General features: G+C 38.1%; 3 protein-coding genes across 3 annotated transcripts; all 3 read left to right on the forward strand.

The window, feature by feature from the left end:
• The first annotated feature begins 3,922 nt into the window (after window positions 1–3,922).
• LOC145952370 (uncharacterized) lies at window positions 3,923–4,444 on the forward strand. Its single transcript, XM_083064723.1, has one exon. It carries the CDS (start codon window positions 3,923–3,925, stop codon window positions 4,442–4,444), a length of 522 nt encoding a protein of 173 aa, XP_082920849.1.
• A 418-nt stretch (window positions 4,445–4,862) lies between these two features.
• LOC145952371 (uncharacterized) lies at window positions 4,863–5,360 on the forward strand. The gene has a single exon (XM_083064724.1). The coding sequence runs from the start codon at window positions 4,863–4,865 to the stop codon at window positions 5,358–5,360; it is 498 nt and encodes a 165-aa protein (XP_082920850.1).
• Window positions 5,361–15,838: 10,478 nt separating this feature from the next.
• Window positions 15,839–24,561, forward strand: LOC109797015 (cellulose synthase A catalytic subunit 3 [UDP-forming]). The gene is made up of 15 exons (XM_020356896.3): window positions 15,839–16,192; window positions 16,515–16,743; window positions 16,865–17,060; window positions 17,922–18,142; window positions 18,290–18,401; window positions 18,518–18,695; window positions 19,042–19,308; window positions 19,439–19,784; window positions 19,900–20,037; window positions 20,392–20,517; window positions 20,604–20,816; window positions 20,979–21,243; window positions 21,570–21,772; window positions 22,575–22,925; window positions 23,642–24,561. The coding sequence occupies exons 2-15, from the start codon at window positions 16,717–16,719 to the stop codon at window positions 24,224–24,226; spliced, it is 3,228 nt and encodes a 1,075-aa protein (XP_020212485.1). The 5' UTR covers window positions 15,839–16,192; window positions 16,515–16,716; the 3' UTR covers window positions 24,227–24,561.
• The last annotated feature ends 3,368 nt before the right edge of the window (window positions 24,562–27,929 follow it).

A 27,929-nucleotide genomic window follows, 5' to 3' on the forward strand; every position in this document is an offset into this window, starting at 1 on the left:
CTCAAGGCTTGAAGATCAGACCTATCGGGTGTTAGGTCGATGTTGTATTTGTAGCGCTTGAGGAAGGCGTCGGCCAACTGCCTCCATGTGTGTACTAGATTTCCATCTAGCTGCATATACCAGTTGAGTGCAGTTTCAGCTAAGCTCTCTTGAAAGCAGTGGATCAAGAGCTTTTCATTTGTGGCATATGCAGCCATCTTTCGACAGTACATGGTGAGATGACTTTTAGGGCAAGTCGATCCCACGTACTTTGGGAAATCTGGCACTTTAAATTTAGGAGGGAATTGAATGTCCCTCACCAAACACATGTCGGCGGCATCCTTAATGTCAAAGTCATGCCCCTCCATAGCCCTTAGCCGATCCTCGAGGGCATGGAATTGTTCCTTTGAGACCTCGGGCTCTTTTATGATAATTCCTGCCCCAAGGGGTACGGCGTTTGGAGGATCTCTTTCATGCTCTTCCTCCTCTCCCTCATGATGGGACCCATGATCACTATGATGAGAATCATGGATATTGTGATGACGCATGAGTTCCATCATTTGCGCCATCTGCTCTTTAAGCTGTGAAAGCTCGGTTGTGAGCTTCTTGTTTTGCTCCTCCAATGCTTCCATTTTCTTGATTTTCCGTGCGCGCGTAAGGATAGAGAGATGACCAGCCACTTTCTAAAATGAATGTTTAGTTAGTTTATTTTATGGAATGAATACACTCTTTAACACGAGCTTGATAAACCTCCATCTTTAAGGCGCTGCCTTTTTAAGACGGAAGTTTACCACCCTTCTTTATCTATGATTTCTCCCCAACGGAGAATCTCTATAGTCATGGGTCTCTTTCACTCATGTCAAGAGGTATTGGTGATCCTAAAATGTATGTTTTCATGAGGATGCATGATGTCTTATTGGTAATGATGTACATGCTCCTCACTTTTATTATATTTTCACACACGGTCTTTCCTCTCATGTCATGGTTTTTTATGCATGGGGATTATTTTTAGACCTTATCACGAGGTTATTTATTAATGCACAAACAATGTCACATAACGAATGTACAAACAATTCACTCATCCACGAACAGTCACGAGCGAATTACGAGGTAGGGGTCTCCTGCAGAAAAGTGCATATTCAAGGAGGATCTAACTGTTCTCACTTGGTCAAAGGCCCCCAAGGTGCCCCCATTATAGGGACCCAATTCCTCTTGTCGTAGGTCGATGGAAAGCTCCAACGCACCGTCGGACTCAAGTTCATGGTTATCACCTTGAGTGATGCTTTTCGACAACGGTCTCATAGGCTCCTATAAACCCATCAACCGGCCGTACTAACATCCACTCCCTATGGATTACCACTCATGCCCCCGGGTATAGAGGGAACTGTTGTGTGCAAAGGTTTGTGTGCAATTTATTCCAAACAATTTGCGGAATTTTAAACAAACAACAGTTATTTAAAGCCAAATAGATAAACATATTATAATACAAGCAAGGGGTAATGAAGTAATTTTAACTATTATTTGTTAAAAATAATCTGTCACTAAATGGGACTGACTCTCAAGGCTTCCCCAGTGGAGTCGCCATCTGTCGCCACCGGCCCGAAACGGGCTTTCGGCATTCGCGAAGGATGGTTGGACTCGTTTTATTTGTTTGAAAATGTGGATTGCTAGAATGACTTATTCTCAAACTGAGACCTCGTCAAACGAGCAATTTTATTAAAAGGCTCACCAATCCATATTAATCCCAAGCGGGACCCTCCATGGATTAGTGGTTTTCGCAGAAGGAGGGTTCGTGGAGTCGCCACCAATGTTTTACTCAAAACATTGGAAAAAGGGATAAGGCAATTGATTTTATAAATCAACTTTGGCCATTACAACCAGAGTCGGGTAAGGGAGTCGGTTACGCGTGGGGAAGGTGTTAGCACCCCACAGCGCCCCTTTCGGGTTCCCTATGACAGATTATTTCTAAAATAATAGCGTAAAATTACTAAATTACCCCTATTTATTATAAGCGATTATAAATTAACTATCTACATGATGACAGTTTAAATATGCACACAGAAAGCAGTAAAAGGAAGGATTTAAGAAGAAACCTCTTGAAGCGTGCTTTTATGTATTGAGTAAGACTGGGAAGCTTTTTGGCGTTCCCTCGCTCTACAAGCTCGCTCGCTCCTTCCTAAAAACTTTTGACTATGGAAATCCGGAGGATTTCCCTTCGACTAGGTTCGAATCTCCAAGCTAAATGCTCGGAATTCCAAAACTTCGTCGGATCGACTCCTAGAGAGGTTCCTAAGGCAGAGCACTGCTCAAAAACCCCAGAACACTCAATAAGAGAGTCAAGAAATGGTTGAAAAGTGTGTATTGACGTCAAATGACGCCATATTTATAGGAAATAGGAGCAATACGGGCGCTGGGGTCAATACGGCCCGTATTGAGAATTTGTTCTTCAATACGGCCGTATTGAACTCAATACGGCCGTATTGAAGTTCACAAATCTTCAATACGGCCGTATTGAGTCCAGTACGGCCGCATTGAAGTTCAAAACTTCAATACAGGCCGTACTGGTCCCCAAGCAGCCCGTATTGGTCCCAATTCCTCCTATTTTCTATTTTTAGCTATCCTAAGACCTCTTAGACCTATAGAGAACCCTCCTTGGGCCTTCTGGAAGTCCTTCTGGCTGATCCTTCTTCAGTCTTCGAGAGTCTTCAAGCTTTATTTCCGACCCGGACAATTTTAGGGGTCTACAATGAGGCTTAAGGCTTCAGTGGGGCATGCTCTGATAGGATGTGACATCGGGCATAGCTAGACTTGTTTTTGGGATGTTATTATTTTAAAAGCTTTAATTTTCTCTTCTTATGTAATTTTGAACGTTCTTGAGAAAAGACCAAAATGTACATCTTTATTATACTATTTTATTATATGATTTTAAAGTTATAAATTAATTCCTAACTAGGAGGCACTGCCACCTTTGCTGGAATTAATCTATATTTTCCTTTATATGATTCCTTGAGTTTTAGTACTTATATGTTGACTTTTTATGATTGATGAGTTACGAATGTGAATCTTCTACCTTATAATATTTGAAACAATTGTTTTATACATGAAATATGTTATTAAACTATGAAAGATTTTATTTACTCAAAAAGAAAAAGAAATTTTTTCTTTACATTTATTGTGAATTGATGTTGGGGTAGAGGGTGTCACAATCTTCACCCTACTGCGCAAGCCAAAGAACTTCGAATGGATGGACCAATGCGAGGAGGCTCTCAAAAGCTTCAAGACCTTCCTCACTACTCCGCCAATCCTTCAGAGGCCGGATCACAAAGCCAACTTCCTCCTCTACCTGGCGGTGGCAGAAAATGCAATCAATGCGGTTATAGTGCAGGAGCACCGAAAAGCACAGACACCGATCTATTTTATCAGCCGAGTCCTCCAAGACACGGAGAAACGGTATCAGACCATCGAAAAGCTCACATTGGCACTTGTCACAGCAGCCAGATGTCTCCGACCTTACTTCTAGAGTCACCAAGTGGTCGTCAAAATCGAATACCCAATCAACCAAATACTGAGGAAGCCGGAGCTCGCCGGACGAATGATAGCCTGGTCGGTAGAATTGTCCGAGTTCGGCATCCAATACGAAAGTCGCGGCGCTCTGAAAGCTCAATGCTTGGCCGACTTCGTAGGCGTTCGTAGCCGAACTCACGCCTACCTCAACCGAAGAACCGCAGGTATGGACTTTACACGTTGACGGGTCCTCCAACTCTAAGGGTGGTGGTGCAGGTATCATCTTGAAGGACCGAACCAGGTCACTTTGGAATAATCCCTCAAGTTCAGCTTCAAGGTGACCAACAACCAGGCAGAGTATGAGGTGCTTCTTGCGGGGCTAAGGTTGGCTCATGACCTCGGGGCTTAGAGAGTGAGTTGCAAAAGCGACTCGAAACTCATGGTAGAGCATCTCAGCGGAACATACCAGGCCAAGGACGTTCTCCTACAGCGGTATTTCCACATGGCATCACAGCAGATCTCGTCCTTCGACGAGTTCACTATACAGCACATACCGCGAGAACAAAACACTAGAGCCGACCTTCTATCAAAGCTCGCCAGCACCAAACGCCCTGGACAACATCGGACCATCATCCAGGAGACCTTGCACTCACCCAGCCTAGACGACAAGGTTGTCAACACCAGCAACAGCGAAGACCAGGGATGGATGACAGGCATCTGGAGCTACTTGAAGGAAGGAGTTTTACCCGAGGATAGGGACGAAGCTCGGAAGATGAGGATGAGGTCGGCCAAATTCGTAATTATCGGCGACGAACTGTTCAAGCGTGGCATCTCTACCCCACTGCTCAAGTGCTTAACTATGCCTCAGGCAACCTATGTTATTGAGGAGATCCACCGAGGCATATGTGGCATGCATTCCGGGGCACGCTCAATGGCAACCAGGGTACTCCGAGCAGTATAATACTGGCCCACTTTGAAGTCGGATTGTCAGGACTACGTACAAAGGTGCAAAGAATGCTAGCAGTTCGGCAACTCACATCGGCAGCCACCCGAAACTCTTCACCAGATGACGTCGTCATGGCCTTTTTCCCAATGGGGAATGGACATCCTCGGGCCATTCCCCCCCGCAAAAGGTCAACTCAAGTTCCTCCTAGTGGCGATCGACTACTTCACCAAGTGGGTCGAGGCATGCCCACTCGCCAAAATCACCAACGAAAATGTACAGAGATTCACCTGAAGGAATATTGTTTGCAGATTCGGAATCCCTCACACCCTCGTCACCGACAACGGCAGGTAGTTCATCGCACAAGGTTTCGAGGACTTCCTCCGTGAGCTCGGTATCAAGCACCTCCTAACCTCGGTGGAACACCCCCAGACCAATGCCCAGGCCGAAGCTGCCAACAAGGTCATCCTCCGAGAACTCAAGAAGCGACTGGGGAATGCTAAAGGACAATGGGCCGATAAGCTTCCCAGCATCCTCTGGGCGTATCATTGCACCCCCCCAATCAACAACGCAAGAAACGCCTTACATGCTGACTTACGGAGCTGACGCAATGATTCCAGTGGAAATTGGAGAGACATCTCACCGATGCCAAGTCTTCAACAGTGAGCAGAACACTCAAGAGTTAGCAGCTGACCTCGACCTAGTCGACGAGCTCAGAGATGAAGCTCAAATCCACGAAGAAGCCTGCGAGCTCCGAGCTTCCAGAAGATACAATACGCGAGTGCGACCTCACTCATTCCGAGTTGGCAACTTGGTGTGGCGATTATTAGGCGAAGCACAGAAAGACACGTCAGATGGAAAACTCACACCCACCTGGGGTGGCCCATTTCGAGTTGTAGAGAACTTGGAGAACGGAGCATACCGATTAGAATAACTCAACAGAAAACCCATACCGCGAACTTGGAATGCCACGCATCTCAAGTTTTACTTCAGCTAACTCTGTACGAATGAGCTGTGCACTCTTTTCCCGCCTCAGTTTTTTATCCCAAAAAACAAAAAAATGGGTTTTGGCTGAGAGGGTTTTTAACGAGGCACATATACACAATTAATAAAATGACTCATTCTTTTTCATTCATATTCTCCTAGCTTTACATTATTTTACCATAAAATGTCTTATGCTAAGCCAAGGTCGAGTTCGAACCTTGACACAACATATTTTGCTCTACGACCGAGGTCGAATTCGAACCTTGGTTCGACTTATCTCGCTATTAGTCAAGGTCGAGTACGAACCCTGAATACGTTTCGCTTAAATCTAAGGTCGAGTCCGAACCTTGATATCATTCATATCACACTCAAGGTCGAGTTCGAACCTCCATACAAATCATTCTACCTCAGCCCGAGTCGAGTTCAAACCTCGGTATTATCCACACAAGGTCGAGATCGAACCTTGACATAATCAACCCCAGGTCGTGTTCGAACCTCGGTATCATCCATTCAAGGTCGAGTTCGAACCTTGGCACAATCAATCCAAGGTCGAGTTCAAACCTTGATATAAACAACTCAAGGTCAAATTCGAACCTTGGTATACTCAACTCAAGGTCGAGTTCGAACCTCGGTATGATCCATTCGAGGTCAAGTTTGAACCTCACTACGAAGCATCTCGATTTCGCCCAAGGTCGAATTTGAACCTTGGAACAAATCACTTTGCTCTAAAACTAAGTTTAAGTGCCAAAATAAACAGCAAACGCTGAATGTGCTTATCGAATCGCGCAAACAGGAAAAAATCAAGCCTAAAGCGTAAACGCGGAATTAGAGGACCAACCAAACTCATCAAAGGTGCAAAGGAAAATATATACACAACGGTGTCTACAGAGTTCAACACATGAATTCAAAGAGAAAAATAAAGCAGAGAAAAATAAAACTAAGCTATTACAAAGACGGCCTAGGTGCAGGCGTTTTCACTAGAGCTATCCTCGAGGTCATCCTCCTTCACTAGCTTCCCAAAGCGGACCTCCTTCTCCACGTGCATGGCGGAGAAGTCGAACCTCGGCGCGAGAAGCCTAGCCTGACGAGCTGCCTTGAGGAATCCCTTCTTATGCTCAAACACGACGGCCCGCTCAGTCTCCTCGAGTTTCCTCTCCAGCCCTGCCTTCGCCTCCTCCAGCTTCGCAAGGTCCACCTTCAGAGCAGCATTCTCCTCTGCTTGGCCGCCAAGAAGCACCTTGTCACAAAGACGCTTCTCGGTCGCCGCCACCAAATCAGCCTTCAGCGACGTCACCTCATCTTCCAGGGAGCGCACCCGACTTCGGGAAGAGGTGGCCAGCTCCTGCAGCGTACCCACTTGGGAAGCATAGGCCTCATTAGACCGCAATGGTGATCTCTAAAGACTTCTGAACCTTTGCGAGATCTCCTCTTGCAACTCGAAGCCCGACCTCATTCTACCTTTTGGCCTCGCCAAGGCCGGCCACCAAAGTCCTGTTCTCCTCCTCCAGCGGCAGAACCCGGCCCCTCATCTTCTCAAGGTCCTTCTGCTGCTTGGCCCACTTACGCTTTCAATGGTCAACAATGGCCATCGCCCTCTGTAGAAAGACCTCAGCAGAATCAAGGCCTTCCACTGGCCCAATCGTCTCCACCATAGCCCGATCAACCGAGCTCGACAAACCTTTAGGGAAAAACTTCTCCGAAGTCACTCCCACGCTCCACAACGAGTCGATGTCCTCTGACGCGCTCACGTGGTCCAGCCGCGTCAGAGCGCGATCTTTCCCGAAGCGGCTAGTGAGGTACTGACTCTTGGAGGGCCCCTTTGACGAGCCAGATGGCGGCGTTGACGCCGCAGGCATGGACGTCGGAACCTTGGAGCTCGGTCCCTTGCCGTGATCCTCAGCAGCAGCAGCAGCGGTGGCAGGCATCCCCTGCTCAACAACGGGAGCGCCTACCCCCGGCGCCCCCGAGCTCGGAGCCACTAGGTCCTCGGCAGCGTTCACCGCCTGCAGAAAATGATAACATGTCAGAAAACCAAGAAAAAAACAACATAGAAGAAAAACCACAAGTGATGAAGGTACCAACCTCGGCAACCTGAGCGGCTGGCTCGGCGGCCTCAGCTGCCACCCCGGTAGCCGGAGCAGACTCCTCGGGCGGCGAACTCCCCGTAAGGTCGACCGCCTCGGCATCAGCAGCCTTGGAGGTCACCTCCTCGGCATCCAGAGGGGCAGAGGTCCCCCCGACCTCCTTCTCTCCCCTCTTTCATTTTCTGTTTGTCTTCAGGGGGGCAACCTCCTCTTCTTGAGGCTCGGGGACCTCGATTTCGGCAACATTGTAGCGGTGCTTTAGCTCACGCCACTTGTTTCTTCCCATGATGCCTGCAAACACAAGAAATCAATTACATCAGCAAAAGAAGCTTTTAAAAATTCTAACAATCTAAGAAAGACGGAATACTCACTCTCTAAGCCCCTCTCCTTGTACGCCGAGTTCGCAAGCGACAGGACGAGCTTACAATCCAACGGACGAGGAAGTGCTTCAAGGTTTTAATGGTGGCCGACTCTGCAGTCGTCAATTGCAACTCCCCCACCCCATGAAATCTAGCCAGGACCGGCCGCCAGTAAAAGGGGAACTTCGGCAACCCGCCGAAGTAGAACGCCCCATCCTCCAACGGGTTGACATCCACAAGCGCCACCCAGAAAAATTCTTGTTTGAAATTTTTATATGATTGGGAGTAAAGGGAAAATAGACCCCCATCCTTACTCCCACTCAGAGACATTATGCCATACGGAGGAACACCTATTTTTAACTAGTAAAAATGAAGAAAAACGGGCAGAGACACCTCTATCCCCAAGGTCGAACACAGGACTTGGAAAGCCCTCAAAAAACCCCAACTATTGGGGTGCAACTGGCAAGGAGCCGAGTTGATGAAATTCAAAAAGTCACACTCGAATTGAGTGAAAGGAAGACAAACACCTAAATCCCTAAAAAGACATTGATATACATAGAAATGGGGAGGGTCAGAAGAACTCCCCATATAGACACACTCGTCGGGCCGACATGGCTCGAGCCGGACGAACGCGGAGACGGAAGAATTATAGATCCTGTGCAATTTTCGTATCGCATTGATCTCCATAAAGGACCTGAACACACTCTGGCACTCCCCCAAGTTGCGCCTGACCCAGTCGTAGCCAGGAACGTCAGGGACGAGATTCTTAGGCGGGTCCTCTGCCTTTTTCTTTTCGGCGGCAGCCGTTCCGGTAGCCACCGCCTTGCCGCGCGCCTTACCCTTGCCCTTGGCAGGCGCGACACCACTCTCTCCAGCCATCAAGAAAACAAAAAGACACGAAGAGGGAAAGATTTGAGAAGAAGGAGAAAGAAGACTACAGAAAGGAAGTACCTGGTACTCTTCCTCAGAAAACAACCCTAACAACAACTGGGTTACCGGAAATGGCGACGGAGGCAAAGAAAACGGAGACGGAAGATGAACAGAGGCGCAAGAAGCAACGTGCGCGAGAAGTCAGGAAGAAAGAAAAGGAAAAAGTGTAAAGTGAATGGGAAGGGGCGCGAGAGAGAGAAAGAAAAGGTTTCCTCGAAAATTCGAAACGGCCACGACACGTGTCGGTCAGGAAACACAACTGACGACACATTAAATGAAGCCCATTATGACGAGCACAAGTCATCATTGCATAACTGTCACTCCCATTAACACGTCGCCTGCACGTTTTCGAGAACGAGGCGACAGTTGCAACACATGGCATCTTGACAGGCAGGCATCAGCGAAAGGTCACTGCTCCCCGACGAGCTCGGTCTTAACTCCTTGACCTACGGTCTTCGGAGCTCGGGGGGCTAGTGTACTATCCGTACTGCGAAGCCGAGCTCCAAGCTCAGCATCACAGCGCAGGACGACCTCGGACACGCGCTGTGTGACGTCAACTCGTCACCCAAATAGGTCATAACTAATCTCGGGCCCAAAGCCCAGTAAAACCCTAATCCATACTAAGGTACGTGCATTATTTATACGAGACTCATACTCCCACAAACCCTAACTTTAGTATCGGAGTCTCTTTTACAGGTACCACCCCCATCTTGGAGCATCAACGTACCAGTGAAGGAGGCTCACCGACCTTACCCAGCGGATCATCTTCACCTCGGATCCCTAGTAAGAACAGCTTCTAAGGTCTATATAAGCCTATTTCCTACCTATATGCGTCACCTTTTGAGTATATGAGAAATGCATTTCTAAGTTCTCTCTCAAATCTCTCTCAAAGTCTCTTAGGAGAATTCTCTCCTTAAGCACTTTCATCAAGGAAACTTTCCTTGTGGCAAGTGTAGCCTTTCTTGCTTATCCTTCCCCTTGGAAGGTGGGGCACCAACCACATTCTTTCCTCGTCCACCTTTGCATCTTTATTTGATGATTAAGTCCATGGGAGAAGCTTGAAGAGCTTGGAAGGATCTTATAGGAATTCGACATCTATTTCTCGAGGATAATTTCATCATAATCAGAGACTACAACAAAGATCAAAGCACAATTCAAAATAAAAATAAAAGTTTGGTTAAAGATAATCACAAATAGATAATACCAAATATCTTTTAAGGACTTTATATGATTCACAATTTTCTCAAATTGGAATTAAAATAAGATGTTAAGAGAGAGTCCCTACCCTATTATGAAAAATAATCTATTAATTTTGTTGAAGACTTGGGTAACAAATTGTTGAGTCTCGCACCAATCATTGACAATAATTAATACAATCAAGTTGTCACTTCTTCTTACAAACCAAGATCATTGCTACAATTGACAAGTTGCAAAAGGAGAAGTGAGAGACAATTTCTTGTAGGTGGTTATGCCTGAAATGATGTTGCTATAGAGGTCATTAAATTTGAAAGACATGTTTTCTTTGACGATTGAGGAGGAACACCCACGACAGAAGTATGTGAGGCAACATTGAAGGAGGATAAATGATATCATTAATAAGCATTCTTCCAAGCTTAACAAGAAAATATACACACCTTTTATCTTTTTTGAATGAATGCACAACTAACACCTTCTAATCTCCTTCTGGATGCTCTGATCTTCTTCTGCAATGAAGAATGTAGGTTTTAACATACAACACCCTTTGATCTTAAAATCGCACCTTCAATCTCCTTCTACATGCTCCAATCTTCTCAACTGTGAAGGTTTATAAATTTTGTCACACAACACCCTTTGATCTTAAAATTACACCTTTCGGATAAATCCAAAAATTTTAAACTAATAATTATTATTTTTATTTAAAAAAATAATAAATAAAGAGTTAAAGATAAATAATATAAAAATTTAAATAAAAAATTATTTAAAAATTAATATAACTTTATTAATTAACATATATTTATTTTATTGATATATATATATATATATATAATGTAAAATGATTACTTTTTTAAAAGTGGAACAACTTCCAAAATAATGTGTTATAAATACTTCAACTTTTCGTTAAAGCATGTCTTAAAATTTATATTTTAAAATCAACGACTTTGTAGTTTTCTCAAGTCTGTATAGTAATTTTATGAGTTGCACAAAAAATAAATAGTAATTTTATGAGTGAGGTTTTATTAACATTCTCAACTTGCCATTGTTACTTTATTTAGTTGTATTTAAGACACTCAATCACCATTTTATATAAAAATAATTTTAGTATTAGTCAATTTCATCTATTGTATTGTCTTATTTTCTTAAGTTTTAAAAAAAAAGTAAAATTTATTAATCATAAAGAAATAGAATAAATTACAATGACGTCTCATGATGTTTTATGATATTGCATATAAACTTTTCTTTTTCTTATTTTTGATATTATTTTTATTTAATTATTTAAAAAATATTACAATATGTTTTTTTATATAGGAAACATTGTCTTAAAAATTAAAAAAAAAAATCAAGTGGATTTGTTTAATCTCATCAAACAACCTAAAGATCATTTAGGGTCAATTTGTTGAAAAGTAACTAAAAACTATAACTTTTAAAAAAATAAATAAGAGTTGTTTCATAGAAAAAGAAAAGAAATTATTTTTAAAAAAATAATTTAAATAATCAAATAAGAAAGTAAAAAAGAAAATATTTATAATGACTTGCCATAGTCGTCACACTTTGTGGAATCACTAACACTAGCAACTAAAGCTAAGTCTAGAATATACAGAATTAATGAAAGAAATATACCATACATATAATTAACATGAAGTACACTTATACAAGGTACATCGGTAGTACTGCCATTAAAAAGTCACAACACCTACTCGCATCAACTCCTCAAGCCTAATCTTCTCCCATATAATATATGATTATCACAATGGTAAGCTAGAGTTCAAAAAAATATACATATAAAAACAAGTATATAATATACAACAACACACTAGATATCATACATGAAAATTAATCACATCCCAAGCAAGCATGTACCTCACTCAATCATATCCCAAAAGACATCAAATGCACATGAACACACCTCAACATACATCATATGCAAAGACATCGACCAATGCGTCGTCACGCATTCACCTACGGAGATTTTCTAACAACATGAGTAGTCTAAGTGATTTCCACCCTATCGAACCAACCCAATCATTTTCACGCCCAAAGCATTGGCTCGATCACAACAAAATGGGATATCAATCCCTCCTCTAGTTTCTCGGGTCTCATCACTTACACTTGGAAAGTCTGGTTCTACCGTTAGAAGTAGTATAGTTGGGTATAGACTTACCACGACCTTGGCATGCATTACCAAGTCATATATGGAATTTGCCCATTAATTATCTTCAAGGAACCACGCAACCTGTCTTGGTACTTGGTTAATGGTTGTAGCCTTCGACCTCCTATCGTACTCAACCACTAACTAAGGATTTGGAGGAGACTCAACACACCTCAAAACCTACTCCAAGAGACACACCTACTCAAGGAGGGTTTTCCAAATAGTGGCCTACTTGAGCACCACTCCAAGATACCCTATGTGGGATCTTCAGTTTTCAAAATAATTTTCTCTTCTCAAATCCTAAATTAGTTATCATGCTATAATGCCACACCGCATTCTAAGGATCCACACCTCACCATACATCTATTATATACATCACATCCAGTCAATGCATATAAAGATCAATAACATCAATCATGTATAACATACCAATGTTTAACGTCTCAACCAAGAACAACATATCAATGCTTAACAATTCATACAATAATAGCATATCAAGGCTCCACAATTAATTCAACATATCATATCAATCATATAAAGCATACCAATGCTCATCACCATCTCAAGTACACAATGATAGCATTCCAATGCTTATTATCATTTCAAGTACACAAAGATAGCATATCAATGCTCATTATCATCATCCTATAATACACAACATGCAATAGACACAACCATTCTATTCATGTTCACTAATTTCACCCATCATACAACATGTATCACATGTAATTTATCAAAATCACTTATTCCTACATTGACAACCTTTACATAAAACAACCCATAGGAAGTTCTACTACTCCAATCACTCACATAATTATCTCATGAAAGGTAAGAATATTTTCTACAACTTTCATGAATAACTCAGGTTCTAATTCCCTCATCTACCGTGTTAAAAATTATAAAAATCGCAACCGTTTTCCTAAATGCTGACAGCTTGACCTTTGTTCACCATTGGAAAGATAACATCCAAGGCTACAACTTTCATGAAGACCCTAAAACCAAATTCGGTCATCTAGCCCCTGCAGCGCTCAATTCAAAGCTCCAGCTTAGACTTTCTACTAGTTTTGTTTTCTCCCAAGGTTGCAGCACCCAACTTGGAGCTGCAGCTTCAAGTCTCTGCCAAATCAATTTCTCCCAGGGTTGCAGCGCCAGATCTCGACCTCCCTATTTTCTCACACAGCTGCAGAACTAGTTCAAAGCTCCGATGCTGGGTGTAGAGCTTATAGTATTTTCATGGCTTCCCACCTTCATTTTCCCTATAATCCATCAAAAACCTGCAATCCAAGGAGCCCCAACACACGCAACTACACAAATACATCACTACTAATCACATGCAACACAAAAACTCTAAGAAATACAACATGTAACTTCAAAATCAACCCCAAATCATCACATTCTTCAAGCAACTCAAAACCCCACTTTTTAGTTCCACCCGCTCCAATTTAATCAACATGCAACTAACAATTTGTTGTAACAATACAATATTTTGTTCCAAAATCAACAAATTCTAGCTTCCCTTACCTTAGAGGGTGAAAAATTCAGGTTTCGAGCTCATGGGGGAGAGAAGAAGAAGAAGAAAAAGAAGAGAAATGACATGGGAGTCTTCCTTCACAGCCTAAGCTACACACCTACGTCAACCTTGAGAAGGAAATCAGCAGTGAAGAAGCTTTAGAAAAATGAGAGTGAAGAGGAGAAAACAAGAGTACAAGGTTTCGGACCTCACAATACTTTTGGTCCTTTATCTTATTTTTTAGATTCATTTTTATCTTTTATATGTTAAAATATTTATTTTGGTTCGTAACTTGTTATACTTGAAATCAATTTAGTCCTTTTAAAAAAGTAATCATTTTCAATTTTGTGACATGATTTTAAAATAATTTTTAACTAATTAAAGACTTAAAATTTATGATAATAAATTTACCAATATAAAAATTATGAAAATTCAATTAATGTTTGAATCAAAAGAGATATAAACATAGTAAAAATTATGTGTAAAATATATCTTATAAATAACTTAAAAATAATATAGAATTAAATTTTTTGAATTATTTTTTTGGACTTACGATTATAAGATTTGTATTATATTTATGAAACTTTTTTTATTTAAATTTTAATTACATTCAATAATTTTCAAATAAATACATTTAGTAAGTTCAATTTTACATTTTGAATCAGTAAAAAAATAAATTCAAAATTATGTTTCAAAATTTTAAATAAATATTATTTTGAAAGAATTATATAGACTCAAATTTATGAAATAAAAAATTAAAATAAATATTTTAAAATATAAAAATTAAATAAATCATAAAAATAAGATAAAGGAAAAAAAATATAATTTAATTAAAAGAATTTAGTTTATTAAAATTTAAGATTTTGTTTAAACAAATCACGTACTGAAAAGTAAAAAGTGTAACATCATAGTACGGTTAGTTAGTGAGTTGCCGTGTCTCTGATAACTAACACTGTTTCAAACTCCAGCTGTTGTCTAATTGGCCGTCATCCTTCTTAATTGAACCCTTTCTTTCCAAACATAAAATAAAATAAAATAGTATAATATTAAATATAATAATTGTTATCTTATTTGGATTGTTGTGTGATTATTTTTATCCTCTTATACCACACTCTTTATGAATACAAAATTTATTATTTAGCATAAATAATACTTTTTATTTTTTTATTTTTTAATTCATAATTTTAGTTTTTTATTTTATTTCAAATAAAAATATTTAGTTTTCTATATTTAAAAAATATGAAATTTTAGTGTTTTCAAGAATATTTTGATGTTAATTATCACTAAATTTTAATACTAAATGATATGTTATTACTTAATTAACATAATATTTCATGATATGATAAAATTTTAAGTAAATAATTTATTATTTTAATAAATAATTAATATTTATTTTATTAATTTTTTATTTTAAACTTTTTTAATTTATAAATATATCATTAAATATTATATCATTTAAGTATAAATATGCATTAAAATTTAAAGATCAATAAATATTAATATAATAGGAGAATTAAAATTTTACATTTAAAAAAATAGAAAAATTAAATGTCTATATGAAACTAAATTAATACTTGATAAAAAAATGTAATTTAATCAATTATTTATTAGTATTCCTTTTCTAAATATATATTTTTTATTATTATTTACAATTTATTAAAAATCATAAAATTTTAAAAGATTTATTGTTTATTTTTTGGTAAAGAAAATATATATCTTTTACAAGAAATAATTCTATTCGAGTTAGATAAAGTTATTTTTTTATATATTTTTTATTCATTAAAACTACAATAATAATATTAAGATATACGCTTAAAATTCTGTGTTTACAACTATAGCTTTATCTTATTTATTTATTCACTTTTCATTTAATAATTGTTATTTAAAAAATTGTACTGTTAATATTAGTATATTTTTTTTATTATTTTCAAATAATTGTAAAGAATATACTGAGAAAAGTGTGTTAGGTTGATGATATGTTTTTTTTAATGTTGAGATACTTAGAAGAAATATTGGGTTGGTAATGTAAATGATTAAGGGTATGATATGTTGAGATTAGTTAGGTTTCAAGTATCAACTCTCTTACACACATACCCTCTCAGTCTCACTGTTTATGAAGCTGTCGGTGTCGGCATAATAGTCAAGTTCGTAGTTACATTGTCCCTTTCGTCATGTTTAAGCCATTGGTATATTTTTTATATATATTTACAGCTATGCACATGCAATGCTAGTAGAAAAAGAAAGCTTAAACATTGATAACAGACGGAGACAGAGAGAGAAACATTTCTCTATTGTGACTCTCTCTCTCTGTCGGTCAATTCTCGATCCGGGTCTCTTTTATTCAGTTCTGAATCTTGTGGAGTGCTCTCTTATTCCTTGAAGGGAATTGCTCAATTGGGGTGCTCCTGATTCTCTCTCTTCCTCTCACTTTGTGAGCTTTCAAGTGGGGGGGACTGTGATCCAGTTTTTGGCTTCATTGCCCAGGAATTTCATCTGGGGTGGTCGCAATCTGTGTGATCCATCTGCTTTGGTGGCAAAGATTGCTCTTTTGTGGTGAGTCTTTGGTGCAGTGTGCAAAATGTCGAGAAAAATGTTGCTGGGGGAGTTGAGAAAAATGAAAACCGTGTTTTTTTTTTCTTTGATGTAGATTTGTCATGATAGAGAAAGAACATTTATTTTATTGTCTTTTGTGAGTTAAAGTGCATTGCTGCCTCAGTTATACATCAGTTTGGCCCTCATTTCATTTCATGTATCTTTTCTAAGCAATCTATTGGGGTCTTTGAGATCTAAACCTTTTCCCATGTTGCAAACTGTTGATAATGCTTGTTGGAACCTGGTGATCTGATTCAGTGTCTTGTCCACATGTCTTATACAGATCCGAGCTTTAATTTCTATACCGAGTGAAGGAGCTGCTTCTGAAGTGAGACTAGAAGTGGATTAGAAGAGAGGCATCTTCCAAACTGATCTTCTGAGCAATTTGAAAGTGCATAGGGCTTTTAAGTAATGTGTGTATCTTGTTGAGTTTGAACTATCTTTTGATCCGTTATTGGCATCTGGATAGAGCTTATTAAGAGTCTATGATGGAGTCAGAAGGAGAAGCTGGGGTGAGTTATGTGAATTTTCTGTTTGATTTTCCCTCAATTGGCATGAGAAACTGTTGTTTGAGGTGCCATTGTTATTTAATGATTCTTAATGACACATGTTGATGCTATTTCAAATACACAGGCAAAGCCGATGAAAGCATTGGGTGGCCAAGTCTGCCAGATCTGTGGTGATAATATTGGGAGCAATGCGGATGGCAATCCATTCATCGCTTGCGATGTTTGTGCTTTCCCTGTCTGCAGGCCATGCTATGAATATGAAAGGAAGGATGGAAATCAGTCTTGCCCTCAGTGCAAGACCCGGTACAAGAGGCACAAAGGTGAGTAAGGATAAAATCTGTTGTATAACACAGTAATTTTCAATATTCTTTAAGAAAATACAGTGCAAGTTTCATAAGTCAAAACCAAAGGAAGATTTTGAATTTTGATATGCCTGAAAATATGAAGTTTTCTTGGTAGCAAATTGTCCTCTTTCATATCAACAGAGTAAGAAAGAAGCTAGGTTCTTATTTTAGAGAAAATATATCCTTTTGCTTGAAGAGCATTTTCTCAATGAACTAAAGTACTTTAACTTCTATTTCCATGACAAGCTTTAGAGTAAAATCACTAAACAAAGCCTGTAAATCCAAGCAAGTCCTTCACTCTTGGAATATACAAAGGACAGGGTTTGTAGTTGTAGACTGCAGTTCTGTGCCCTGAAAATTCATAGTCTGGCTGTTACCATTTTTTCATCCCAAATCTGCAGGGTGTATAAATAGTTCATACCATTTTTGATGACCTATTTGAACTTCTTAATCTAGAATTAGGAGAAGACACCTGCCAATTAAGTTATTGGCTTTGATTATGTTTGTAACTGCAATTCCGTGACAAAGGAAATCAGGTTCTTAGTGATTAACTTATTCAAGGCCTGTTGATCTACATAGTGCAAACTGCAATACAATATCATCAAATAAGTATGTTTGTGCTCACGAATTTTACTTTCCACACCAGTGCCCCCAAACACAACATCCTTTTGTTTCCACCTCATGAGTTGTATACCTGGAAGATAAATTTATTCTTCCATAATGTATTTTCATGATATGAAGTTTGCTGTTTTGATTTGCTATACTCAGTCCATATATGAAGATCCTCTCCCTTTTCAATCTAATTAGCAGTTACCCTGCTTATTTTAATGATTCTAGGTAGTCCTGCAATTCTTGGAGATCGGGAAGAGGATGGCAGTGCTGATGATGGTGCAAGTGATTTCAATTACAATTCAGAAAATCAGAACCAAAAACAGAAGATTGCAGAGCGCATGTTGGGCTGGCAAATGGCATATGGGCGAGGGGAGGAGGTTGGTGCTCCAAATTATGATAAGGAAGTTTCTCACAATCACATTCCTCTTCTCTCCGGTGGACAAGAGGTAGTTCAACTAGGTTCCTCAGTGATATTTTTCTCCACTCCCACATTCGACCCTTAAATATGTCCACTTTCTCCACCATACCCCCTTAGCAAGTATCTTTGAATGGAGTTTGAAATTTGATTTTCTTTGGTATACCTTCAATTTCAGGTTTCTGGAGAATTATCTGCAGCCTCACCTGAGAGGCTGTCAATGGCATCTCCAGGTGGCCGTGGGAAGCGTGTCCACAATCTTACATATTCATCTGAAATGAATCAATCACGTATTTCCTCCCCCCTCTTGAACTATGCACATTTCCATATAGTGTCATTGTTATATTTCTTGTTTGTTTAGCTGTCTGATAGTGATTTTAGGCATTTGGTTATTATATTTGTGCAGCAAATATAAGGGTTGGGGATCCTGGGTTGGGAAATGTGGCATGGAAAGAAAGAGTTGATGGCTGGAAAATGAAGCAAGATAAGAATGCTGCTCCAATGAGCACAGGCCAAGCTACTTCTGAAAGAGGAGCTGGAGATATTGATGCCAGTACTGATGTGCTTGTGGATGATTCCTTGTTGTGAGTGCTTCTTTATTTAATTATAAGAATATATGCTGCTTTATTCCTGTTGTGAGTCTCTTACTTCTTGCTCTGTCTGTTGGTATCAAATTTGGAATGTCAAGTGATTTACACCATAATCACTTGTATTCTGCTTTTTGGCAGTTACAAATTTCATATCATTCAATAATATATCATGACTGATACTCGGAGAGTTTTGTTATACCTGTTGTCTTTAATTTTTATTTTTTTATAGTTGTGTTAAATAAGCAAAATCATCCAATCAAGTCTTGTACATGAGCCCAATACTTGTCCCTTGTCTTCAGATTTCTGTGTGAGACAGGACTAATTTGTTTTTATTATGCAGAAATGATGAGGCTCGGCAACCTCTCTCCAGGAAGGTTTCTATTCCATCATCTAGGATAAATCCATACCGTATGGTCATTGCTCTGCGGCTGGTTATCCTATGCATTTTTCTGCATTATCGAATAACAAATCCTGTGCCCAATGCATATGCATTGTGGTTGATATCAGTTATATGTGAGATTTGGTTTGCCATATCTTGGATATTGGATCAGTTCCCCAAGTGGCTCCCTGTGAACCGGGAAACATATCTTGACAGACTTGCACTAAGGTAGAGCCTTCCTTTCTAGATGATATCAACTTTCTCTTTTGGTACAAACTGTCATTTGACATGTTTCATTTTTTTTTTTTTTCATTTTCATTATGATATTCTTTTAATACAAGCACCATGTGGGTTGCAGATATGATCGGGAAGGGGAACCATCACAGCTAGCAGCTGTTGACATTTTTGTCAGTACTGTTGATCCATTAAAAGAGCCCCCACTTGTGACTGCTAACACTGTACTATCTATTCTTTCTGTTGACTACCCAGTGGATAAGGTCTCCTGTTATGTCTCTGATGATGGTGCTGCTATGTTGACATTTGAAGCACTAGCTGAGACTTCAGAATTTGCAAGGAAATGGGTTCCTTTCTCTAAAAAATATAACATTGAACCCCGAGCACCTGAGTGGTATTTTGCACAGAAGATTGACTACTTGAAAGATAAGGTTCAGCCATCATTTGTCAAAGATCGTAGAGCAATGAAGGTGAGAGATTGATTTACAAATGGATTATTCTGCACTTTCGGTATGCATGTGCCCTACACTACTCATGTTTCTTAGAGAGACTTTTTAAGGAGAATGCCTTTTTCCTGTTTCACAGAGAGAATATGAAGAATTTAAAATTCGTGTCAATGGACTTGTTGCGAAGGCACAAAAGGTTCCTGAAGAAGGATGGGTGATGCAAGATGGCACACCATGGCCTGGAAACAACACTAGAGACCATCCAGGGATGATTCAGGTAGTTTTCTTATTTCTTTTATTTAATTTTTTTGTTTGGTTGAATACTCTTGATTGCAAATTATTACAACAACCTTTTGTGCTTCATTCATTAATTTTGGATTTATCTCTTGAAAGATTTGTCTACCTAGACAGTGTAAATGTGAGGGGTGAAATTAATATTATCTATTGTTTCTTATGTTTGCTCTTGTAAATTTCTGTATAAAAATCATTTACTCTTGTAAATGATATTTCCTGCTTTCTGTAGTTTTTTTACGTTTCTCAAATCTCATCCCATGTCTTCATTACATTTTGCTCTGGAATTCAAGGGTGTTATAAGCATGTCATTCATTAAGTTCTCATTCTCTATCTCCAGGTTTTCTTGGGCCAAAGTGGAGGACTTGACACTGAGGGTAATGAACTTCCACGTTTAGTCTATGTTTCTCGTGAAAAGCGTCCAGGGTTCCAACATCACAAGAAGGCTGGTGCCATGAATGCACTTGTGAGTAACTATAGAAAATGTGGAATTTACTTTAACCTCCACCTATGTACTTGTCTCACCGCAAGCAATTCATATAACTATTTCAGGTTCGAGTGTCAGCGGTCCTCACTAATGGTCCTTTCTTATTGAATCTTGATTGTGATCACTACATAAACAACAGCAAAGCCTTGAGGGAAGCTATGTGCTTTATGATGGATCCCAACCTTGGGAAAAATGTTTGCTATGTCCAGTTTCCACAGAGGTTTGATGGTATTGATAGAAATGATCGATATGCCAACCGTAATACTGTTTTCTTTGATGTAAGTATCTTGCACCATCTTCCTTGGTTTTCTCTTAAGCTTTAGCCAAAGATTTATGAAAATGATATTCAACTTCTTGTTGCAAGAATTATTGCTTGTATTTCACCTATATTGGCTTTAACCTCTTTGTCATACATAATTTTCCAACCTGTTTTGGAACAGATAAATTTGAGAGGCTTGGATGGAATTCAAGGTCCTGTTTATGTGGGTACTGGATGTGTCTTCAATAGAACAGCTTTATATGGTTACGAGCCTCCTATTAAACCCAAGCATAAAAAGCTTGGGGTGCTTTCTTCACTCTGTGGTGGTAACCGAAAAAAGAAATCAAAATCTAGCAAGAAAGGCTCAGACAAGAAAAAATCAAGCAAGCATGTTGACCCAACTGTGCCCATCTTCAGTCTTGAGGATATAGAAGAAGGGGTGGAAGGTATGCCTGTCATTTTTCCTAGTTTTCGGCCTTCTGTGTGAATTCATCAGTGGTATCCATGTAAACTAGTTTTTGCCACATTCTTATATGAACATTTTTATACCTATTGCCATTCAACTGCTAAAAAGAAGATCATGGTTGCTTGGTTTCAAGATTCTGTGAGAGCTTCAACTTCACTTCCCATGATATTTTAAATTGACTGGCCCATCTGTTAAATTGCACATGCCTTATTAACCTTGCACATTATTCTTAGTTATTTGGTCTATACTATTTATTTTAAGTTGTTTTCAATTGCTTAACCATTATTGTACAACCTTTTTATTTAGGTGCTGGATTTGATGATGAGAAGTCACTTCTTATGTCACAAATGAGCCTTGAGAAAAGGTTTGGTCAGTCTGCTGTCTTTGTTGCCTCTACACTCATGGAAAATGGTGGTGTTCCTCAGTCTGCAACTCCAGAAACACTTCTTAAGGAGGCTATTCATGTTATCAGTTGTGGTTATGAGGATAAAACAGAATGGGGAAGTGAGGTACGAGTTACCTTATGTTTAATGCTCTCTTTTATGTTTATTATTCCTAGTCTAGTCCTGTTATCAGAAATTATTGGCAACAGATTAGAGCATCTGTGACCAAAGAACCAATAAATTAAATATAATATGGGTAAGGTTGGCCTTACCGCCTTAGTGATATTAATATTTTACATGAATGTGTCCAAGTGTATCTTTTATGATTTTAGTCATTCTTGAAATGGAGTTATGCTATGAGAAACAGGAAGTTTGAATTGGGGCTTGCCAAAGCATGGATCAGTATAGTGTTGTCCTTTTAGAGTTTCCTAACATTTTTCCCTCTTTATACAGAAAATAGAGGAGCTTTAAAACTTTCCTTTTCAAGTAATGTGAAGTTTCACTTGAGGCGTAGTTTTTTCCAACCTTTCTCTTAATTGATTTATTTAATGAAAGAGAGCATAAAATGAGGATTATAGCTTATAAGCTTTAGCAATCCACCCTTCAGAAACACCTAAATTCTAGAGTACAGTAAATATCTCATCCACAATCCATGTCTCCCATCCATATCTATGGGGAACTTCACGTGCATAACCAATTTATTTTGTTGAGTTCTCTTCATGGCCACTATGTGGTCTCTCCACTCCAGATAGAAGTTGTTTGATTTAATATTCAAACGGCAGATTTGTTTTTCTGTTTTGCAGTTTGCCCATTATTTAGTTATTACGATTAGTGTTTCTGCAGTAAATATGGTGCCTGCAATATAATGTGTTTTAGTAGAAAAAAACATGATGCATAGATAATAACTATTTAGTCTCGTGTTCCACAGATAGGATGGATCTATGGGTCTGTCACAGAAGATATTCTTACTGGATTCAAGATGCATGCCCGTGGTTGGAGGTCCATCTATTGCATGCCCAAGCTCCCAGCATTTAAAGGTTCAGCTCCTATCAATCTTTCAGATCGTCTGAACCAAGTGCTTCGGTGGGCTTTAGGTTCGGTGGAAATTCTTCTAAGTCGACATTGTCCCATCTGGTATGGTTATAGTGGAAGGCTAAAGTGGCTCGAGAGGTTTGCATATGTGAACACCACAATCTATCCAGTCACTTCCATTCCCCTGCTCATGTATTGTACCTTACCTGCTGTCTGTCTTCTGACTAACAAGTTCATTATCCCACAGGTTTGTGATTTCTTCATTAATATAATTCAGTATGTACTATATATAGCATATTCCTTGTAGTCTTAATTTTTCTGTTCTCGAAGAGCAAATTCCCTCATTACCTTATTGTTAATATGACTTGTGGGTGGTATGTATTAGTAAAAGCAAAAAAAAAAAAAAACAGAATAATATAGGAGAGAGGCTGAAAGGAAGAGTGAAAGAAAAGGAATACAATAAATCATTTACAATAGAGGATGAGATGCAGATATTTGGAGGATTTACAAAGGGCCATAGAGCTATGAATGTTGTCTTGGTTCTGATTTAACAAAATGTTGATTGTTGAGGACTGACAACATGTTTACTAAAATTACATATTTCTTTAATGGGAGAATTACATTACAATATAGGATATAGTAAGCCTATCTTCAATTTAGGATGGTTAACCAAATGAGTAATGAACAATGTTCAAAATGATACATATGCATGTTTTCTTGATTAAGATACTTTTGGTTAATTGAATTAATTCATCCTAAAATTGGAAATATATTACTGAGGATATGCTATCACCTGCATTGTAATTCTCCTATGTTGTCCTCTCAAATTGCCTTCACCACTAACATGAGACTTTGAAAAAGCCACTCTAGACCTTGTAAATTGTAGCATCTCTTGTGCACACATAACTTCTCAAAAATGTAATATTGTCTTACATAATATTGTACCTCCTATTTTGTTTGCAGATTAGTAACATTGCAAGTATATGGTTTATCTCTCTCTTTCTTTCCATCTTCGCGACCGGTATCCTTGAGATGAGGTGGAGTGGTGTTGGAATCGACGAGTGGTGGAGAAATGAACAATTTTGGGTCATCGGTGGTGTTTCAGCCCATCTTTTCGCCGTCTTCCAAGGCTTACTCAAAGTACTTGCCGGAATTGACACCAACTTCACTGTTACCTCAAAGGCATCAGATGAGGATGGAGACTTTGCAGAACTCTACATGTTCAAATGGACAACCCTTCTCATCCCACCCACAACACTTCTCATCATAAACCTGGTGGGGGTTGTTGCAGGTATCTCCTATGCCATCAACAGTGGCTACCAATCATGGGGTCCCCTCTTTGGTAAGCTTTTCTTTGCATTTTGGGTGATTATCCATCTCTACCCCTTCCTCAAAGGTCTCATGGGACGCCAGAACAGAACACCAACCATTGTGGTGGTCTGGTCCATTCTTCTTGCATCCATTTTCTCTCTGTTGTGGGTCCGAATCGACCCGTTTACGACGAGAGTCACTGGCCCTGATGTTGAGCAGTGTGGAATCAACTGCTAGAGAAATAAAGCCTGGCAGATTGAACAACAACTTGCCACTCACCTGTGTCAACCAACAACATAAGCCTTATGGGAATGTTGTGCTTGTCTTCCAATTCTTTTGTCCACAGCTTTTGATATTTGTTCTTGCTTGTTTAAGTTGTGTGCAGATAATGGTCCATACACAAGAAATCATGTTTAAGTTATGTGCAGTTAAATGGTCCATACAGAAGAAATCAAATTAGAATCAAATTATTTAATGTTGTTAATTTTTTTTTTTTTTTGTAATACTTGAACATACCTTCCATTCTTTTGGAGAAGCTGTTTAATCTTATTTAAACTATTCATCAGAGACAACATCCTTGTATTATACATATTTGCTGTCTCATTGAGTTTTTCTTCCGATTTCTTTTCAGTGCAAAATAAGTAACTTCTGCAACTCTAGACACTTTAATTGCGTTATATATGATTTTTTGACCATTGTGTTATTGAGCTTTACTTGCATTGAGAAAATAATGAAAAGTATACCGTCATTAATTATATGAATTTCTCATGCCTTGTCAACTTTTCTAAGATTTTCCTAATTAATGGTTACATTTGTTTGAGTCAATGCTTTTAAAGCCAGACCAGTTACTAAATTTGTAAATCGAGGTAAATAAAACCTTCAATTAATAAAAAGAACCATATTATATCTTGGAAAATTAAAAATTAAGGAGGTAATATATAACAGAATTTGTACTTAAATATCTCAACAATCAGCAGCAGTAGGAAATGGGTTTTCACATTTTCATTCATTCTTTTTAGTATTGAATTTCACTATATACTACGAATAAATGTTTAGTGGATCAATAGAAAGAAAGCTTGTCTGGCAATCAAAACACCAGAGGTGTTGTTGGGTTTTATCGTTACTCTTGTAACCTAAACAGTTTCAAGCACATTCTTTCTGCACCGTTTTTTCCCTTCTTTTTCCCCCTTCTTTTGTTTTTATAATGTTGTAGTTTTTTTTTTTTTCATAAAAAATCTTCGTTCCGCCTTTTACCTTTATACATGTGGTTGGATTCATCAAAATTATAGTGTGGTAGCATGAAAATTGTGATACTTCCAAAATTTAGATTTTAGAAGTATTAAAATTTCAAAAATATGAATTTTGGAAATGCTAGGGTTTGTTTACTTTTTTTGTTTTTTTTTTAAATTGTTATCTTGTTTTCAATCTATTTTCAAATATTTGTATAGAAAATAATGAAAACATGTTTTTTTCTTTTTGCTAAACACATTTAAAAACAAAAAAAAAAATAGATTGAAAACAAGGAGATACACTTTTAAATTAAAGTGAAAACATAAAATGCAAATAGAAACATGTCCTTCATTTTTTACCAATTTTTTTTTTTTTGTATTCTTATTTTTCCCTTACTCAACAAACAACACCCAAAAACTCTCACATTCTTAGTGTGGCTTGATATGAAAAAAAAAAAAAAAAAGACAATCAAAATTTGTGTATGTTTATCTAATTTATATCAACTTATTTCTTCAACTAAACAAACTCTATTGGAGTCGCCCTATATGGACCTATCTATATGGACTCTACATTTGGAACCAAATAAAGACCAAACTCCACTTCTCTCTTAGGAGGCACTCTAGAAACTTCATTTGTAGACACTTAAGGGAAGTCTCTAACCTCCTCAACTACATCAACCAAATGCTCACTCTCTATACTTAGAGGAGAAAATAACAAAGCATTGAGCTCCTTCCCTCAACATACCATCAAATTTCTTAGTAGAGATTAACTCCTTCTTAGCATAATCTATCAGGATGATTGGTAGAAAAGTAATCCATCACTAAGATCACATCAAAACAAACCAGGAGCAAGCATATCAAATTCACATTATAACAACGTCCAAAAGCTTCAAACAATCATCTCAAACACACCTAAGAAACCGCAAAAGAAGAAGCAGGAGTAGACACCAATAGATCAACACTCAACGAACTCACAAATGTCTTCAAATTTTCTACTTGAACAACAAATATAAAAGAGTTTGTATCACCTGAGCCAAACAGGATAGAAGCACCCTTACCAACAACTTTCCATTTTCCCTTCATAAAAGGTTTGAAAAGGTGGAAACCTCAACTCCCATCAAAGCAAACACTCGACCTACAAACAATAGGCTACTCCACCCTCGATGCATTCTTGACATGAGTAGTCTTGTTAGGACAATCTCTAGCCAAGTGCCCAAACTTACTACACCTGAAGCACTAAAACTCCCTAGATGTACACTTTTTCATCACTTGGGCTCCACCATCCGTATAACAGTTCAAACTCTAAACTTTTCCCTAAGGTGTGACAGGTGGCTTCCTTGTCATAAAACCTTTTATTGTGGCTAAGGTTTATCATAAGGTTTCATCTGATAACCACCCTACTTGGGCCCAATTGTCCCTTCAAAAGACTTCACACACTTGCTACCACCTTTTAATAGTCTTCGCCTTTTCTTCTAAAACAAGAAACTCATTGATGTCCATGGGAACCACCATTGTCTTCAAATCATGTGGTTTGAGAGTAGCACTTGGCCAAGTGTTCAAACTTGACAACATACTTTTGTATTGACATATTCCCTTGATATAATCTCAATAATTCAACCTCATTTGTGCATCTCACACTATTAGGAAAATACTTCTAAAGATATAATCTTTTGAAGTTTTCCCAACTCATAACTTCCCTTTTGGCTTTCATTATCTGTAGGGTACCATTCCACTAATACTCAACTTCACAACTGTAATATCCTAATTTTTTTTAGATAACAATATTCTCAATATTATTATTAAGTGTATTCTTCTTAAAATAGTAATTGAAATTTAATATATATATATATATATATATATATATATATTACAACATTTTAGTGAAATAAAATTATAAGATCTAATTAATAAAATAGAATCACCCAATATTTATAATTTTATTATTATTATTATTATTATTATTATTATTATTATTATTATTTTAAACTCTTAAACTTTAGTTAATATATTTAAAATAAATACTAGCATTTTATTTTCTTATATTCAGTAAACTATATATATATATATGTGTGTGTGTGTGTGTGTGTGCTATCTCATTATATTATAAATATTTATAATAATTTAATATTATTTACGAAAAACAACTTGTTATAAATTTGCATGATGCTATAGACATATAAAATAAAATAGTTCAGTGGTTTGAATAATTGTGCTTAAGAACTACAAGTTCTGGGTCATGAGTTCTAACTCTTCCAAAGTGTTCCCGCATGCATACATACGTAAGTAACTTGGTGCAACATGGGAAAGTTAATTGAGAGGAATATAGAAAAATGGGTCAGAGGAGTGTCCACATGGGTTCGTTGAGGTGTCTACACCTGTACTGGGTCAGAGGAGTGTCCACATGGGATCTTCAAAAATCATAAAAACATGTGGATTTATCAAATATTCTTTCGTGCATCACTAGATAACAAGTTCATAAATGCATGTAGATTACCTTCAGGTAAATATTCCTCCGTACAGCAGTAGATAAATATTGTTTTATGGCCATAGAAGATAAAAATTGAATTATTTGTAGCTGGAGGTTTGACCTTGGGAATTTAAATGAGTAAGGAATGAAGGTGAAAAATCCTATTGTTAATTAAGGTGAAATATCCTTTTGTTGGTTGATATTATGATGATGCTCATTTATCCTGACTAGTCACTACAAGTAT

This window comes from Cajanus cajan, chromosome 10 (assembly GCF_000230855.2).
Source record: "Cajanus cajan strain Asha chromosome 10, NIPB_CcT2T_4, whole genome shotgun sequence".
Taxonomy (NCBI): domain Eukaryota; kingdom Viridiplantae; phylum Streptophyta; class Magnoliopsida; order Fabales; family Fabaceae; genus Cajanus; species Cajanus cajan.